At 40.7% G+C, this 19,693-nt stretch overlaps 2 protein-coding genes across 9 annotated transcripts in view; one reads left to right on the plus strand and one right to left on the minus strand.

Annotated features, from left to right (window-relative positions):
* DOCK4 (dedicator of cytokinesis 4) overlaps positions 1–844 on the minus strand; it is a 482,641-nt gene extending 481,797 nt beyond the window's left edge. For both annotated transcript variants that reach the window (XM_060020742.1, XM_060020741.1), the window contains exon 1: positions 487–844. In XM_060020742.1, the coding sequence (XP_059876725.1) occupies positions 487–523 (37 nt within the window). In that variant the 5' untranslated portion in view covers positions 524–844. The remainder of the gene's footprint in view (positions 1–486) is intronic.
* Positions 845–1,034: 190 nt separating this feature from the next.
* Positions 1,035–19,693, plus strand: part of ZNF277 (zinc finger protein 277) — a 125,837-nt gene continuing 107,178 nt past the window's right edge. For 5 of the 7 annotated variants that reach the window (XR_009520661.1, XR_009520662.1, XR_009520660.1 and 2 more), the window contains exon 1: positions 1,037–1,208. Coding sequence is in view for 2 of the 7 variants with exons in the window: in XM_060020743.1 (XP_059876726.1) it covers positions 1,118–1,208 (91 nt within the window). In the remaining 5 variants the exon portion in view is untranslated. Of the gene's footprint in view, positions 1,209–19,693 lie in introns of all 7 variants that reach the window. The other 2 variants (XM_060020745.1, XM_060020746.1) reach the window with 2 other exon arrangements.

Below are 19,693 nucleotides of genomic sequence, written 5' to 3' on the forward strand. Positions count from 1 at the left end.
TGAAGGGAGGCAGAGGGAAGGTTTTGCGCCTCCCTTCTGTTTTGGGGATGTTCTCTCTACGCGACTGTTGTTGCCTCCCTTTCCACCCTGGGAAATCGTCACAGCCCTTGCAGTCTTTGGGGAAAAAGGAGAAGGAGGGAGCGGAATGCCGTTCGCCCTCCTCTTCCAACTTGACATACACACGCCCCGTCGCCACTCCGAACTCCGCAGGCAGAGCCCGCAGCAGGCGGACTGGCGGCGCGCTCCCCTCAGCCGTCCGAGCGCTCCCTCCGGGAGCCGGTGCCTGGAGCGCCCATCCGGCGTTAAAGCGCGAGACCCCGACGCGCACCCCTCTGCCCGGAGCTGGCTGGGCAAAGCCCCGAACCCGCAGCGCGATGCTTTAGGCATTTCCAGCCGGGTGGAGAGAGAGGGGCGCGGGGGCAAGGACGCGAAATACGCACACGCTCCGGCCAGAGCGGAATAAAAGTTCGCCCAGCTGAGACTCACCCACGCCGTATTTCTCGTGCTCCGTAGGTATCCACATGGCTAGAGAGGGGTCCGGGGTCTTCGCGCTTTGGAATCCCCGCGCCCCTGCTTCCGACTCACAACAATGCACAGCTCCCGAGTAGCGGCTGCAGCGCTGGAGCCCGGCGGCTCCGCGCGGGCTGCAGGCGCTGGGCAAGGTCTGCGCTGGAGGCTCCCGAGCCCGGCGTTGACACCGCGCGGCCGAGGCTGCGCCACCCGCCGCTCTCCCGGCGGTAGCTATTCACACTCCTCCGACGCGCTCCCGGGAACCCGGAGGCGCAGTCATTGTTCTGATTCACTGAACTAAGCGAACACGCCGGGGCACTCTCGGGCGCACCCCCTCCCGCCAGCGCCTCTTCCAGCCCTCCCTGCCTAGCGCCCCCGCAGCACCCTGGGAATTGTAGTTCTGGGCCACTCCGTCCCGGAAGGAGGAGGGGAATTAGCGGCTGGGGGCGGGGATACGCTCCGCTCGCCACGTCCTATTGGCCCAGATAGTGACGGCGCGGCGTGGGAGTGGAGGAGACGCCGCGTCGATGGGGAGTTCATTTCCAATCGCGTTTCCATTGGTTCCGCGCCTGTTCGCAGCCCTCGCTTTTTTTTCTTCAGCCGTGTAATGGCTGCTCCCAAGACACAGGGGGCTGCTACCCAAGGAGAGGAGGACGGTGATGGCAACCGTGGCGGAACTGGGGGTGTCAGTTATGAGGGTGAGTACGGTGCCTCTGAGGTGTCTTCCTTTCGCTCCGACCCGGAGTGCTGCTGACTGCTGGGCGGACCCTAGCTCTAAGGCCACCTGACCACAAGGGAACCTCGGGCAGGGCCCAGCGGGATGGCGTGGGGTCGGAGGAGGCTAGTTGTTGGGGGCTGTCTGGGAGGGAAGAGAAAATGGGATGCCATAGCCTCCGCAGCCGGGGAAGTTCCCTGGGCGTCTGTCCCACATTTGGAGCTCCCACCTTTGCGCTCGCTGCTGAGTGGGCGTGGGTCATGTCACGTTCGTGCGTGGGTTATTGTAACTCTGGGATTAGCCACTCTCTTTTCTCGCCAGTACCCTACCCCTGCCTTGGTTTGCTTGGTTTGGCCTCGGGAGATAGGTCTTATTCTGATTCGGGTGGATTTCCAGTTGCAGACTGGTTGGTCGCTGCTATCCACTCTACAGATTTTCTCAACTGCTGGCTGGAGTAGCCTCTGAAGGGAAAGTGTGTGTGGCTCTCACAGTTTACCCCCTCGCTCTTTGACTGCCCCGGGCGTTCTCCAGGATTGAATGTGGAGCCTGGGAGATCTTCCAGACTGGGTCCTCAGAACGAGAGGAAGGGAAGTGGTAATTTGCAGTCATGGTTCCAGAGAAAATCATCACAGCTACTTCGGCTTCACTTGACTTTCAAGTTGTCTTCTGATCCAATATGGAGAGCAAAAATCACACTTTGAAAGCTGCAGGGGGATTTTCTTTAGAATTCCTAGTCCCATTCTTTTACCTTTAGTCTGTCTATCCCCATCCCACTCTCTTCTTTTTTGATTTGTTCATGTAACACAGCTACTTGTCTTTTTCTAATGGACATGGTTTGGGGCTTAAATTTGGTTCTCCGTCCTTGTTGGGTTTTATAAAAATTTCTTTCTTTGTTTTTGCTTTCATGGTTAAATTGACATTTAGTCTTAAGTTTTTGTCTTAGCACAGAGATTTCTTTCCACTTCTTATCAATGGAACCCTTAGCTTTGAAATTATTTCAGTACCTCTACCACAGAAATCTTTGGCTAAGCTCCATACTTAAATATTGTGTTATATTCACACCTTAAACAGTTCATTTTGGGGTTGGCCATATAGTCAACTCTTATCTTGTAGTAACATGCTAAAGGTTTTCCATATTCTCAAAGTACCAGAGGGCTACCAGTTTAACATTTGAAGGTGAAATCTTTGGTGAATTTATCTCACAGATTAACTCATAAAAAAGAAAATTGGGTATGCCTTTCAAAAACATTGTATAACTTTTAAATGTCATTAGTTACTTTAAAATTATAAAACTTTTCATCATAATCAGTTCAAACCATTCAGAGATGTGTAAGGTAAAAAACTGAAAGTTCCTGCACCACACTCAGTCCCACTCCCAAAGTAACAACTTTTGGGGGTTCGGTGTGTGCTTTTTCTAATAAATTTTATATATGACACACATCTGTATGGTTTTGATTTTTTTTTAATAAAAAGTGATCATTCTATGTAAGCTTAAAGATCTGCCACCGTCTTTCTCCCAGTGTTCTACTATAGACAGCCTTCCCTATCAGTATATTTGTTAATTCTTTTTAAGGACTGTGCCCATAGTGTTCCATAATATGGATGTCCCATACTTTAACCATTCCTCTGTTAATGAACATGTAGGGTAGCTTTAGTTTTTCAGTGATGTAGTGAACAGCTTTATATACATATCCTTGTCCACCGGGTGTGTATTTCTTGAGGAATTTGGTCAAAGGTGACACATGTTTAAAATTGTGATGTCAGATTTTCCTCTGAACGCGTGCGTGTAGAGATTCCTACCAGTAATAATATGAGTGTCCTTCTCTCCATATCATTACCAAACTGTGATGACCAGTATTAATTCAGGATCAGTGTTTAGATGACTATTAGATGGAATTAACTGATAGAAAGCATAATTTTAGGTTGCAGTTTGCTGTCAACAGAAGTATTGAGCAGTGGATTTGCTGTATCTGTAACAAAAATTTCCTCACTCTGGTTCAGAACTGCCCATCAGTGATTAGTGAGAATCAGTATTCTCAGTAATTGGTAGCAATCAATGGGAGAGCTTAATGGCTGATTTTTATGTCATTCTTACAAGGTAAAGTTGTCATTAAAAATTCCCTTAATACATGTATACACTAATAAGTATAAAATGGATAACTAATAGGAACCTGCTATATAAAAAAATAAATTTTAAAATTAAAAAAAAATTCCCTTAATAACCTATGTATCATTCTGTGACTTTATCCACATTCTTTTCAAAGCCTGCAAAGTGTGATACAAATTTTGGGTGGAAATAATGATGTTAAAAGTATGCATATTCATATTTTTTGTTAAGCAGCCACTTCAGCTATCGAGTATGTCTTTCCCTGTAAAATCATTAATTTCTTGAAAACTGCCTCTTTTAAGAGGTTTCCCTCTAATTCTAATTAAAATGTCAATCTGTGTGTTCAATATTCTGGGACAGAAGGGACTAGGGAGTCTTTTTATAGAAATCTGTGCAATTCTACAAGATTTCTGCTAGAATGAGTCACTGGGCAGTATGCAGGCAGGTACACCTTCCCTGAGGTCTGTGTGCCAGACATCCTGAGGCTCCATCTCTCAGGGAAGCCCTTGCTTTCCAAACATTTGAACGGTAACTAGGATTTCATATTGTCCCCTAAAATTAAGAACATGTAATAGACTCAACATTTCTCACATTTGGGGATGTTACTGGGGAAATTTTTCTGATGGCAGTGATTTCGTCTGACAGTGTTAACCTGTGCTTCCATATTGTAGTATTCTGACAGTCTACTTTTTTCCCTACAAATGCATGTCCACTAGATGATGATCATGGTAATGCCTCTTTGGATTTATAAAGCTTTTCGTCTGGAGACCTTATTAATTCATTTGTGATGTCTCTAGAAGAAATGGGGATAGCAGGTGGCGTCAACTCCTCATTCTTGTATTTCCTATTTTAATAAATGGCGTCAAGCCTTTTATAGAAACCGAGGAAGCACCCTTGATTCCTATCTTGCCCTCAGGTCCTGAATTTGATCAGTTACCACACCTTATTTTCCTGTGCCTGAAAGAATCTTTTGAATCTGTTCTTTCTCTCCATCTCTTCAAGTAGCCACTATTCTGTTTCTAACCCTCACTGTTGCTGCTGAATTACCTGTGTCCCCACGCTCCAGACTGTACTCTTGGGGACCAAAACCGTGTCGTTTGTTTTTGTCTGCTTGACCCTGTTCTTGGCACCTCGTCAGTGTTTAATAAATGTTTGACCAGAACTGAATTCTAGCCTGGATGATTGCAAAACCTTCCTATTGATCTCACTGACTTTTTTTTTTTTTTTTTGGCTGCACTGGGTCTTTTTTGCTGCGCGTGGGCTTTTCTCTAGTTGCGGCGACAGGGAGCCACTCTTCGTTGTGGTGCATGGGCCTCTCATTGCCGTGGCTTCTCACTGCGGAGCAGTGTCTCTAGGCACGCAGGCCTCAGTAATTGTGGCTCACGGGCTCTAGAGCGCAGGCTCAGCAGCCGTGGCACAGGGGCTTAGTTGCTCTGCCGCATGTGGGATCCTCCCAGACCAGGGCTCCAACCCGTGTCCCGTGCATTGGCAGGCGAACTCTTAACCTCTGCACCACCAGGGAAACCCTGATTTCACTGACTCTTGATTTTCCCTTTCTTAATCCACCTTCCCAAACTCAAATGTATTCATGGATCTTCACTTCAAATCTTCGGTGTAACTCTAACGTGTTACATTTAGGTTCCAATCTACTTTTCCAGCCTCATGTTCAGTCACCCTGCTTTACTCCGAAATCTCCATTATCACACTTACACCATATCACACTGTAGTTATTTGTTGGCAGTTTTGTCTGCACCAGTAGACTGAACTTCTTGAGGGCGAGAGTTGTCTTATTTTAGTTTTGTACATCCAGTGCCTATCAGAACTGTGTGTAGTAAACACTCTATAACAATTTAATGGTTAGAATCTTTGAAATTTATCCAAAGTACTTGAATGACTGCTATTTTTAAACAGAGGAATTGAAGTAGAATAAAAAACTGAGTAGATGTTGTGTGCTTGTGAAAGTTATGCATACCAATGTGTACTTGTGAAAGTTATGCATACCAACTGGAAAATTCAGAATGTCATCATGAAGTATCAACTTTGTCAGAGATAATCATAGTTAGCATTTAAGCATAGTTTTTCAGTCTTTTTTTAAGTGAAGTGTTAGTGTTTACATAATGATTAAATATTTAAGAGAATACTTCAAATCTGTCCTTTATAACCTTGAACCCATAACTGAGTAAACTGCTACAGAGACCTTGAAATCTGTCTTCCATCATCTGTGTGGCTCTTATCTAGTTTTCCACAGGTTGTCATCTTACTTCCAGCATTAAGGCTTAAGTCCAGCCTTGTATATTTGGCATGACAGTGGAAAGAGGACTAGACCCTATCTTGGAAAAACTGTATTTAAATTTCAATTCTCATTTTTAGTAGCTGTATAATGTAGATTTATTACATATCTGCTACATTTATGAAAATATAGCTATAATATCTACCTTGCAGAGTTACTATGATTATTGCATTGAATTATACATTTAGGAAAGCCCAACATATTTCCTTTTATAAAGTTGGAACTCAGTAAATATCAGTTGCATTCAATATAAAGATATGCCTAATTGAACTGTAAAACTGCCTGCTCTGATTAACTTAGAAGCTATCTAAATTGCGGTGTAACCAAGGGGAAGCTTAAGAATGTGGTGGTGATAACTGCTTAGGCTGCCCTTGCATTCCTAGGGGTTGTCAGGGTGTCTGTTGGTGCTCTGTACTGGTATTGCAACTATGTGCTCTGAAGGCCTTTTATATTATCTTCTATACCCTTTCTCACCCCTGCCAAGAACTGCCCTCTCATACCCAGCTCCCAGCTCTTCACACATACACCCACATTCAGAGTCAGCAAGAAGCTTAGATAATCTTACATACTCAGATGGCCTTGCAAGGTACAGGCCAGAGGGTGTCAAGGAAGAAAAAGAATTATAGATACTAGGTTTGGTGTAAGGTTCTGAAGGGGCCTACTTCAGAACACCCTTTTGTTTTCCTTTAAAACATACATGGGACCCAGCTTGCAGGATATTAAGAGAAGATATTATAAAAGAGGTATTATAACAATGATGATACTGATGGTAGCTAACATTTGTAGAGCAGTAACTGTGCCAAGTACTGTTTCAAATGCTTTTAGAGATCATTCTGTCTTAACATCCCTGAGATAGATACTCATATTATCCCCTTTTTATTTAATACAAATGAGAAAACTGGTGCAAAGAGCAACTTGCACAAGGCCACACAGTAACTGAAAGAGAACTTTTAACCCAATTACGACTATAAAGATGTCACATAGTAACTAAATTCCATTGAATGAGGTCTGAAACATACTTTCCTTAAACATAACTTTGTTCTAAAGTTGATGTTACTATAGAAAGATAATATGGTATGAAAAAAGAGGTCAGGACAACTTAGGATCACATCCTGGTTACTCACCAGCCACAGGCAAGTTAAGCAACCTCTGAACCTTAGTTTCACATCTGTGAAATGGGTAATAATCATATCTGTCTTGCTGGAATGTTGAATTGAGTAGTGGGATCATAATTATAGTACCTAGTCTTCAATAAATGGTGACTTTTACTTCAGTCATAGGTTTAGGGACATCTTTGGCATGTGTGCCAGAGGTGATACAGGTGATGGTTTTGAGTGCTACAATCTTAACGTGTCTTTTCCATTTTAAGACCAGGTTTCTGTTACAGGATTTGGTAGGTACTTGTAGTATCAGACACTGAGTTTACATACACTTCTAATTGTATTGACATAGATCTTGCGTTCATGCAGAAGAATAGCACTGTCCTCCACAGCACGTTCTCATACACGTCCCATCTTGAAAAACTGAAGATGATATTGACCAGATTGATGTAATAAAAATCATACTTTCTTCTAAATGTAAATCCATGAGTATATAGAAATAAGAAGTACACCTAAACTGCCCTTCCAGTGATGGAATTTTTAAATACTTCTATTAATTGTTCATGGAAAACTTTACCATAGAGTTAGGATTCTGTTTTGCTGTGATTTATTTAATAAACTTATGAGACTGAATAGATTGGCATTTCACTGACAGTTCCTTGAAGAACTGCCATCTCTTGCTGAAATAAGTGTGTTCTACTGACTTCATTGACCCAAAGGTGAGCAGGACAGTGAGTGGTGATGGATTTGACTGATCAGTCTTCTGCCTTTCTTTACATCTCAACCAATGGTCTTTGTGACCAGTGTCGTTATTTGTAAGGTAGCCAACTGGGACTGGGTGTTGTCTTTAGCTCTAGGCCTCAAGTAGTTTCTGGAATTAAACAGGACTTAAACCTTTGCTCGATTGTGGGGGTGGAGGGAGGTTGGGAGGGGTGTTCAACAAAAAGTGGTAGAATATTTTAAGTGACATAAGCTGATGTGGGATACTTTGGGGCTTTCTTTATGTGTAATATATTTAAATTCATCAATACATTGAGTTAAAATGTATGGAAGGAAAACCTGGATTAAGAGTCAGAAATCTGGGTTCTTAGGCTGCTGCTTTGTGGCAGTGTGAATTTCGGGAAAATCCTTTAACCCCTCTGAGCCTCAGTCTCATAAAAATGCTGCAGGTAAGTACCTTGCTGATATTACTGGGAGGTTGAGTGAGACACTGTATATGAAAGCACTCTGTAAACTTTGATACACTATGAAAATGTAGGGATGAATGATGCTGATGAAGGTCTGTCACAAGAGGCAGTGGTCAGTCTTTGGAATTGGACAAACTGGATTCCAAAGTAGCTGTCGGTTAAAACCTGTGTAACCTTGAGCAAGTCAGGTGACCTCACTATTATTATCATCACAACTGCTGCTACTACTACAATAATCTGGAGATATGACTTTAAAATGATTGCAGACTAATTAACATTAGAGTTTGAATCAAGACATATCCCTGATTTTATAATATACCCTTTGAGGACAGGGACTGTCACATATAGCTTTGGATCACCTCATCTTCTGGGACAGTGCCATGCTGTGTTGGCATTTGGTGTTGGTTGAGTGGTGACTGTGGATGGGCTCTGTGTTGGGTGCTGTATGGGGCACAAATGAAGAAGAACCCCTGGCCTTATCCTTGGGGACTTTTCAGTGTAATTGGTGGGGCTCCACATTCATATTTTACCAGAGCTAATTGGAGAGTCCTTTCTGTTTCCATACTACACTCTGGGAAGAACTGGATACATTTGAATCTGCAATTTGTATTCATTGACTGAGGAGCTGAGCAGAGTAAAGCTTTTAAATGTGGTTATTTTTAAAAGAAAGGAAATGCATGCTCATCTCCTGGTTTCCCTAACACTGTCCTTATTTTGTGTTTTTTCTAAACTGAAAGATGATTACAGAGTAATTACAAGTAATTACAGAGGCCCTGCCTTTAACAATTTTTTTTTAGTGTTTTTATTCAAAAACTTAAGATTTGTTTCTTAAGAGAAAGACTTCGGAATTGTCATTGTGGTTATTGATTTAACACAATCTTTCTGTTATGTAACAGGCTGCTATTCACCAGTAATAGCCAATTAGAAAGGAAAATATCTTGTACCACAAATCGTAATTACCATTTTAAAGCAATTAATAGCAGGAACTGTTGCTGAACAGTAACATAACATCAATCAGGCTGTCTTTGCTAAAGCACCATACAACTAATTTCCACAAATGGAGGAGGGGAGAGGAAGTTCAGTGAAAAGGAGTCTGAAAGCTTATTGGACTTGCTTACAAACTAGTTGATGGATGGCTTTTGAAAGCTTTATAAATATGCACCCACATGAAGGAAAGTAATGCTGATAATCTACAGGGACTTTGAGTTATTTTTCCAACATCAGTGATCATAGACTATATTGTTTAGTGGAAAACCCACTGGACAAGGAGTTAAAAGACCTGGATTTTAATCCCACTTCTGCTTCTGACTGGCTGTGTGATTTTAGAGAAGTTATTTGCACTTGTATTTAAAATTTCCTGGTTTGTAAATGAGAGAATTCTTTATATTAGCATTCTTTCAACTGATATTCCAAACATCAATAAAAGAGAGAGAAGGTAGACTTACAGCTAGGGAGCCCAATTATACATATCCTAGAGTCTGTGTAGAAAGAAAGAATATATATCTGGATTTTTCCCTTAAGAATTAGTTACACATTATTTGCACATGTGAATGTCACTAATCAGGTGTATCAAGTTAGAAAATTGGTGGAGAACCACTGGCAATAGATAACTTCTAGGGTCTCTTAATCCAAAAGATTATGGATAGATCATTATGATGCATCCCATCTTCCCCATCTCCTCTCCTTTCCATGTTTTAATAAACGATGCAAATCTGAAAGAGCTTTGATAGAACTGAGAATTAGTTCATTCAGAAAATTTTATTAAGCATCTGCTGTGTGCAAGCTTCTATATTTTAGATGCTATAGAATACAAAGATGAAAATAAGATAGGTCTTGCCATCCAGGATCTTATGGCCTAATAGGAAGATAGTAAGTGCATAAATAACAGTATTACAAAGTAGAAAGTGTAAGGATCATCAGAGTGATCAAGATGGAGTTGAGCAAGAAAGAGATTGTGCGCAACAGGTGGTACTAGGTCTTGAAGTTGAATAGTATTTGGACATGCTGAAATAAGGAAAAGCGTTATAGACCTAGGCAAAGGGAGGGAACAATAGAAAAACTAAGGGCATCTACAGCAGGTAACAAGTCAAATTCATTTTGCCTGGAGAAAATGTTAGGTAAATGGAAGCAATGAAAAGTTTGGACGGTTTGAAGCTAGATCATGTAGCCTCAGACGTTAGACCCTGACTCTGCAGACTTGAGGAAAGGGAATGACAAGATCAATGTTTAATCAGATAACAATGTCCTGAAGAGGGAAAGTTGAGTCAGGAGGCAGGGGTATTTGCCAAAGAAAAAGATAATGAAGACTCATACTAGGCTTTAATAATATGCCCTTGTTAATGAAGTCAGGTGATTAATCAGTCCTGTAAGGAAATTCCTGAGATTAGAGAAATATGCCAGGACAGAACAGGTTGTATATAAAGATTCTTTCTTTGATAGGTTGGGGTCTGCTTGGGCTCTGTCATAAGGAAGGCCCAGGGAGTACAGGCAGAGAACACCATATAGATGACAAAACAGGCAGCAGGGTACAGACAGGTGGAGAGATCTGGGAGCAGATAGTATTAAAGAAAACCAGAGTTGGACAGTAGTTAAAGTGGTAAAGAACAGAGTTTATTCATCAACAATTGCAATAGAAGGGAAGAGACCTCTGTATAGAATTGGGCTCAATTCCAGATTCAAGGAAAGGTGGAGATTTTTAGACAAGGAGAAGGTTGGGGAGGTTGGGTGATGGAAAATTACTAATAGGAAACATCAGGGGGATCCTGGTGTAACGGAGCAAAGGGTTCATGTGCCTGTGGTGCAGAAAGCCAAACTCTGACAGTGGGAGTTTGCAGCAAAGTCAGGATTTATTGCAGGACGCCAAGCAAGGGAGTGGGAGACAAGCCTCAATCCACTCCAATTTGGTCTTTGAGTTAGGGGGTTTTATTTAAAGGGAAAGAACAAAGAAGCTGGGTGTAATCATCATCTTGTGACATTCCTTTTTTTTTTTTTTTTTTTTTTGCGGTACGCGGGCCTCTCACTGTTGTGGCCTCTCCTGTTGGGGAGCACAGGCTCCGAACGCGCAGGCTCAGCGGCCATGGCTCACGGGCCCAGCCGCTCCGCGGCATGTGGGATCTTCCTGGACCGGGGCACGAACCCGTGTCCCCTGCATCGGCAGGCAGACTCTCAACCACTGTGCCACCAGGGAAGCCCTCTGTGACATTTCTTAATCGTCATTTTGGGAGTTAGGATGTCTGGTTTACAATTCTCTGGCCATGTGGTCCATGGCTTGGGGGTCTGTTAGCTCATGCCCTGGAGAAATGACCTGAGTTTGTACGTTAATGATGATATCAGCGACAGCAGTTTTAGTCATCTGATTCTGGTTGATTAGTGTTCAGTTAGCACAGGATTGAGGTCAGAGGGGGACAAGAAAGGGAATAAAGTTTCAGATAGAGAGGTTAATTATAAGCTCAGCAGGGCAACTCCATTTTAGGGGGACACGGTTTCACTGTCTAAATAGACTCAACAAGGTTCTTGCTGCAGGCCGGCCCAAGTAATATCACCTGGAGGATAGTAGAGGCAGAAGAGCCCCATCAGAGATGGAGAGTGGGGGATTCTCTCCAAACTGATTTAGCAGGATTCTTGCTAAAACCTGGCTATGCAGGTCTAGCATGGCCTGATCCAGAAAAGTGTTCAGAGGATCCCGACTAAAGTTTGGTCAAGGAGAGCGCCTTTGTCATTAGCAGGAACACAACCACAGTAAACTGGACTTAAGAGACAGGATTCAAGTCAGTTCAAAAGCCTTAGAGAAACAAGTTTAGAGGAACATGGATTCTGGGTGAGGCATGGATTCTGGTTTATGGTATCAGGGCAGCAGGTTGAAGACTCATTTACTAGAAAAGGTATACAAGTTGAGGCTTGGTTCCAATAAATTAGTCACATGCCCCGTGACTAGCATCCCAGACCCAGATGGAGATGAAGCCAAGAAGACTGGGTTGGTATAGAGCCACTGGCTTGAGGTGGTCCCCTGCTGGAGCAGAGCCAAACTGCTGGTGAGCTTAGAGATCCCTGCGGATGCTGATTGGCAGTGTTAGCAGGGGCCTAGCTGCAGGCAACTCATTACAGTTGCCCATATGGCCACTGAACTCCTAACCCTGTGCTCATTAATCCTGAATAATCAGCCAGTTGTAATATAATTCTCAAGTATAGGGTGATAACACCCTTTCTTTTTCATGACCCCTAGACTACATGGGTATTTGATACCACAGAGAAAGATTCCTGTTCTTGATCTTTTTCCTTTTGAAACATCTTAGAGCTTATTGACAAAAGAGATTAAAGTATGTTAACTATTTCCCCCATTTGTAAGGTATGTTTAAGTATCAGTTGTTATAGTTGTTTCCATAAATAGAGCACAATTCTGTTTTCCTTTCATTACATGAGTCCCAGAGTACATCCAACCATATAGATTTACATGTTCTTAGAGTCTAAATGAATTTAAAATGAATAAAACCTTCAAGTAATGAACTGAAAAGAAATTCATTTCTTTGATATCATACTTTTGAGATACATTCACAGAAAATTGTGTTCTTGTTTTTGTTCATCTATGTGATGGAAGTAGGTAGGGCTAATGTAAATTTAAATCTATTTATGTTTTTAGGGACAATATTTCAGGACTCCATAGAATTCTACGACAGAAAAAGTATTAATACCGTTTTACACAAAGAAATTTTCATGTGCAAATACTGAGGTAAATAAAGCTACGTAGCATTCTTACTTCAGGACTTTTTAGTATGCAAATTTTTGTGACCATCCAAGAGATAAATATTACATTGCAGTTTCCCAAATATTTAACTACACTACCTTTTTCTCAAATAACACCTATTAACATTTAATGGGATGCTAGTGTTCTGTGGAATTTGATTTGGCAAATGCTAATCAGGGTCATCTTCCCTTAAACAGATCATATTTATTAAGAACTTAGACACACCCAACAGTTCCATCTGTAAACATCTTCAAGAAGAGATCATTCACCCTGTATCTATAATAATAACCATTGTCATTCATTTTATAGCTTTCCTGTTTTACTTCCAGCCCTTAGTGGGGAAAGAATGTAGGAGTATTAAGCCCAAGGTAAACACAACAAATATAACTATTTGTTCTGTCTCAGAGAGATGTGACATCCATCCTCTAAGTAGCATTTTTCCCCCTTTCAAAAGCTAGAATTTTTTTGAAAATGTTCAGGATAGCCTTGAAATAAATATTTGTATAAATAAAACCTACCACTTTAGCACAGTATGAGGACTCTTCAAATTGTCTTTTGTTTATTTTAGTGTCTCTTCCTTAGTACATTAGAATTAAGATTTGAATATTGAACGATAAAAAAAGGAAATTGTTCCCAAGTAACCAATTTCTGATCTGCTGTTCCAGAGCACTCAAGCCTGTGCTTCTTTTTAAAGCCAGGTAACCATAGCTATTTAATGCATTATTTAAGGTTATAAAATTTTAATTCACATTCTTCTATCAGCTTTCTTTGACTTCAAGAATGTAGGTTAGTTGCAATTTTTTTCTAATTGCCTGTGTTTGGCATCATTGTCAGAAATGTCAGTTTCTGAATTACTGTTTATTAATGAAATGATGAATCCAGGCATCTCTTTGATGTAAAATCCACAACTAGTGTGATATAGAGGAATTTTTTAGTGAAAGGTTTTTTAAACAGCTTAGAAATGATTCATGGGACCATTGTTATTCACGTCTAGTTAGCAGTATTCAGACCCAACTGGCAAGTCTCCATTTCTTCAGGATTCTCACTGTTACATTAAATGTGGTTTCAAAGTAGACTGATTTAGGCAAGCAGCGTATAAGTGAAATAACTGGTTTGCTCTCTTCATCTTCTCACGTTTTCTAAAAATTACGTTTGCTGGTATCCTTTGTGACAATACATTAATGAATCCGATTCTGAATTCATCTTATAGATCGTTATCAAAAATTATGTTATTAATATTAGCTGACCGTTGGACCCTGCTGTGAAGTGCACACATACTTGTGGAAACTCATACACATTTTCATATACTTATGGGCAACATTTTTTAATGTTATATCCTTCATAAGTTATACTTCATAAATATTATAATCCTCATAAATATATAACCTCCTCCCTTTCTCTTTCTGGGTTAGTCATATTCGTATTTCAAATCTTAGCTTAAATGTCACTTTTTATGTGAAGCTATTCTTGAAACATAGTGTGAATTAGCTACACACTTCTTTGTAGCTTAATCATATTATACTATATAATTATCTAGGAGAATCCCATTACCTGCTTTGTAGAGAGAAAAATTTTAATTCTAATAGTTCCATTGATATATACTATGTTATTTTCAAGGGCTGCCTGTAACAAATTACACAAACGGGGTGGCTTAAAGCAGCAGCAGTTTGTTCTCTCACAGTTCTTAAGGCCAGAAGACGGAAATCAAGGTGTCAGCAGGGCCACACTCCCTCTTCTCTAGAGTAGAATCCCTTTCCTTGCCTCTTCCAGCTTCTGGTGGCGCCAGGCATTCCTTGACTTGTGGCAGCATAACTCTACCTCCGTCTTCAACCTGTCTGAGAGGTTAGATAGGCTTCACGAGGGAGGTGAGACCTAAGCAGTGGTCTTTGCCAGGTGGGGTAGGTCTTCTTGATAGAGGACGCTGCATGAGGAAGGGCTTGGAGAACCTCTACACCTGCATACTATCAAAGCCTGAAATGATGTGGTAGAGTAGGAGACAAGGCTAAAGAGGGCACACAGGCTGTATTAAAAAGGAGCTTGTGGGCCATGCAGAAGAACTTGGGTTATGGCCTACATAACGGGGAGTGTTTTAGGCGGGTGAGAAACATGAATCAGATTTGCTGGATAGGAACAGCCTTGTGGCAGTTATAATGTGAAGATGAATACAGACTTCAGAGGCTCTTGTGAGAAAAGCACATTCCTTATGTAGTCCAAACTGGGTGCCAAGCTAAATAAGTCTCTCTAAAGTGTGTAAACCATGATGTAACCTTCCAGCTCAGAAACCAGATATAATTTCTCTGTGCCTATAGGAAAAATCCCAAAATGAAAGGATATCTTTATTCAGGACTCCTCATTGCCTGACCCCACTAATTTAATCTGCTGCTTCTCAGCCACAGAGATGGCTGTGAGTTTTCTTTTACTGCCTTGTTTGTAACCACACCTCAGGTGTGAGTCCCACAGTAGAAGAATAATCTAAGGGGCACAGATGGGAGAGTAAAGCCTGTTCATTGCGTGCTCACTTGACTTTGTCATGTGGAAATCTGCACTTTTAAATTTTATTTTCTAGATGACAGTGAATTTTTAAAGTTATGTTTTTCTTATTTCCAAGAAATTTTTTTTTCCAAGAAAAGTTGGTATTTTTTCCATAATTAAAAACGGCTATATACCCCTGCAATTCTGTATTTTGTTTTGATCCATGGCAAGTTTTACCAGATACTCCTAATTAAGCTCCAGATTTTATATAAACTTCTAAGAATTTTCAAACAAGATCTTACATCATTTGGGAGAGGGGGTGATTGTGTTTCTTTAAAATTGTGTGCATGCACATGTGTATATGTAAAAAAAAAAAGTTGATTTGTTGTAAACATTTTAAAATGTTGATGTGTTAATTGGAGTGAAGTTTAGTCTGATTAACCAGAAAGGGGAAACGCTGCTTTATTGCTGTAATTTTTCTCTTATTGAAAACTTTTTACATACATATCTACTGCAAATCCTTAATTCTGATTTAGCACAACTGATAAATCCAAGGTCATCCTTTCAGAGGCATTTAATCCTCCACTGTAGTACCTCTTTTTAATGATAAACTGCATTTTTATGAGTAGCCCAGTTACTTCTGAAGACTCTGATGAATGCCATCTGGTCCTAATGATGGATTGCAACTTCTCAGATTGCTTTTTTTGTGTGCTTCCATCTCCATGTTCCCCTATTTTTTCCATTTTGATAATTTATTGTTGTAACAGATTACTTCATCGCCAATAAGTGTTCTTTACTGTTTTTCTTTAAATTTTCTTTAACATGAATGACATCTCCTTTAATTTCTGAAAGTAATCAAACATCAGCATGGTACTGTTTTATATCATGTATTAGAATCAAGTCACCCATAGGACTCACTAATTAAAGGAATCTTTCAGTTGATCATTATACAGCTTATCTTATATATTCCTTCCTAATATCAAGTGTATTTGCTGGAAATCAGTAATTTGGGGGAGGGGAGTCTAATCTACTATTTCAGAAACACAGACAAGATAGTAGTTTCCACTTCATTAGGAAAGATTGGTATCAATTTAAAATAGTCTGCTGTTTTCTCCAGCTAGTTCCCTTGGTAAAAACGGAGCAGTATCCAGGGACTGCCACCCCCTTCCACCGAAAAAAAGGTTTTTTCCCCCTTAACTACAGTGATTTCAAAGCCTTTGTCCCATAAGTGTCATATATTAAAGACTGGACAGATGATTTTAAAAGTGAATAATGAGATCTGGGGAATTGAGATTGGGAGTCAATATAATTGGAATTAAAGTCTCAGGGGAAGACAACATGAATTGCAGGAAAAAGGAACAAGGTATCAACGAGACAATAGAAGAAACCTTGTGAAATCAAGATGTGTTCATTTGGAGAATTAGAACAACTAGTCTGGAATAGTTTGTAGATTAACACTTAAATTCATGTAGGATAATGCTCTGAATTTTCAAGTGTTCCTCTGTAGTACCTGTTTTGAGTTGATTTGCCTTCTTTGAATTAATTTGAAAACCAGATTACAAATGAAATACTGAGAATTGAGGCCACTTCTCTGAAGTTACTAGAAGTGTAGACATGTGTATGTGAACAAACAATAGCACAACTACTAGTTGATGATAATGTAAGTGCTGCAAGCAATGGGCAAGAGTTGAAACTGCATGCTGTCTGGGATGTCCTCTCCTCAAGATCCCCTTAAGTCCTGAATCTGAGTAATAATTTAATAGCAGTTTTGTCGTTAGAGCGGTTCTGAATCAACTGTTGTATACAGTGTCCAAAGCAAGAATCTAGGGATGCAGTTCTTACCCTGTCAACCTCACTACACTGCACTTTTGTCTGTCACTGGAGTACCTTATAATCTTGAGAGTGATGGCTGGTGGTTCCAAAAGCCTACAGTTACTTGAATAGTCCACTTCCATTATCCCTGCATAGTTTGAGAAATTTTGTCATCTTCTGACCAGTCTAACCCTAACTCGTATTCTCCCTGGCTAGAGTATCTTTTCCCTGCCTTTCTACTTTACAACCCCTACTCATTCCTCAAGAGTCAGTTTAGATGACACCTTCACCTTTTCTGTGAAATGTTCTTGTTGACTCCTTGTCTCCACCTGAAAGTTAACCCAGCATTTTCTGTTTTTTTAAAAAATATTTATTTATTTTATTTATTTTTTTGGCCACGTCAGGTCTTAGTTGCGGCGCACAGGATCTTCGTTGAGGTATGCAGGATCTTTCATTGCACCACGCAGTCTCTTCATTGCAGTGCTCAGGCTTCTCTCTAGTTGTGGCATGCAGATTTTCTCTCTCTAGTTGTGGCGCATGGGCTTCAGGGCGCATAGGCTCTGTAGTTTGTGGCCCTCGGACTCTCTCGTTGATGTGCATGAGCTCAGTAGTTGTGGAGCACAGGCTTAGTTGCCCTGCAGCATGTGGGATCTTAGTTCCCTGACCAGGGATCAAACCCACATCCCCTGCATTGGAAGGCAGATTCTTTACCCCTGGACCACCAGGGAAGTCCCACATTTTCTCTTCTTAATGTTTTGTTTCCATCATCAGTTTCTCGTTTCAGCTGCCATTTTGGGATTGTGACCTCAATACACTTTGCTCCTGTATTTTTTTTTTTTTTGGCTGTGTTGGGTCTTCGTTTCTGTGCGAGGGCTTTCTCTAGTTGCGGCAAGAGGGGGCCACTCTTCATCGCGTTGTGCAGGCCTCTCACTATCGCAGCCTCTCTTGTTGCGGAGCATAGGCTCCAGACGCGCAGGCTCAGTAGTTGTGGCTCACGGGCCTAGTTGCTCCACGGCATGTGGGATCTTCCCAGACCAGGGCTCGAACCCATGTCCCCTGCATTGGCAGGCAGATTCTCAACCACTGCGCCACCAGGGTGCTCCTGTATTTTATGTTCAGATGCTCAGTCAGTGATGCCAGCATTACTCCTCAGTTGACACTTGACACTTGGATGGGATTAGACATACGTCTGCTGTATATCCAGGGCTGAGGCACCCCTGGATTCATCTTCTTTCTCCTGCCTTTCATCTATTCAAAGCTACTGTCCTTGCAGAGCCAATACTACACTGACTGTCCTCCACAATCCTCCCCATATTTTCCGAGTCATATGGAAAGTCACAGTCCTTCAAGTCATATTTTCTGGAGCATGATTCCATGCTTGATCTCATTCTATCACTTCAACTACATTTAGAAAATAAGCAAGTTACTGAGCAAAAAGCACAAGTTACACAACTAGTTTTTAGCAAGCAGTGCTATCATTGGAACCCCTATATCTATTTACTCTTAGTGCATTATCATTATACCGAACCACAAATTCTCTCATGCTATCGTTTTAAACATCTCTGCTTTGAATGAATTTTTAGGTAATATTTGTGTATGGTATAAGGAAATGGTCCAGCGCTATATCCTTTTGCATATGGACATCTAGGTGTTCCAGCACCATTTGTTGAAAAGACTATTGTTTCCCCAACTGAATTGTCTTGGCATCCTTGTCAAATATCAATTGATCATAAATTGTGAGGATAAATTTCTGAACTCTCGGTTCTCTTCCATTGATCTATATTGATCTTTTCTTATGCCAGTACCACCCTGTCTTAATTACTGTAGCTTTTTAGAAAGTTTTGAAGTCAATTAAGTGTGAGATCCTCAACTTTGTTCTTCTTTTTTTTTTTTACTTACCTGCTGATTTTTTAGCATTCAAGAACATCAAAAGAAAGACAAATACCAGCAGTAACCCTTTCTTTTACCATAAAAATTATCTCTTGAAATCTTTTCTTAATTGGCTATTTGCAGGTACTATGCTTTGATTACACTAGACCCAGGTAGTAATCTGGGGCAGGTGGTATCTGAACCTTTCTGGGCTTTAGTTTTTTCTGGTGGTTAGACATTGAGTCAGATACCCTTCCAGGCCCCTGGTAGCCTTTAAAAATCTGAAGCTAATTTCTATTTCCTTTCTTCTCTAGTGAACAGGTAAGTAAAGTATAGGCAAGAAAGAGGATTTCCTGGTGAGTCAGTATTAATGGAGCACCCATGTTGTACAATTCGCAGTATTAGAATGAAAAGCTTAAATGGTTATGAGTGCTATGGTAAATAGCTTAAGTTTTGTTGACCCTAAAAATTCTACAAATCCTTTCACTAACAATCGTTCACCTTCCATGTTTGTAATTAAGCACAATCTAATATTTTAAACTAGAACCCAAATGACACTTAGAAACATTTACACTGTAAAAGGGGGTCTCTCTGTGCAAGTAAGATATAGTTCCTATGACAATGAATGCAGTATTAAACCTGATTATGTATGATATTTATATTTCTTTGTCACCCATATTTCTCCTAACAGGCATTCTTCTAGGTTCTCTATTTATGTAACCTATTGAGGTTTGAGGTAGTGTTTTCTGTTGTAATTTTAGATCATTATATACTTCTCTTCATCAAGTTGGACCCTTTGACATTCTGGGTACCAGTGACTTCAACTTCCTTAGAATTAAAACAGAAAAATTACTAGCGTGAATTTTTATATACAGAAAAGATACACAGAG

Source organism: Delphinus delphis, chromosome 9 (genome assembly GCF_949987515.2).
Source record: "Delphinus delphis chromosome 9, mDelDel1.2, whole genome shotgun sequence".
NCBI classification, from domain to species: Eukaryota; Metazoa; Chordata; class Mammalia; order Artiodactyla; family Delphinidae; genus Delphinus; species Delphinus delphis.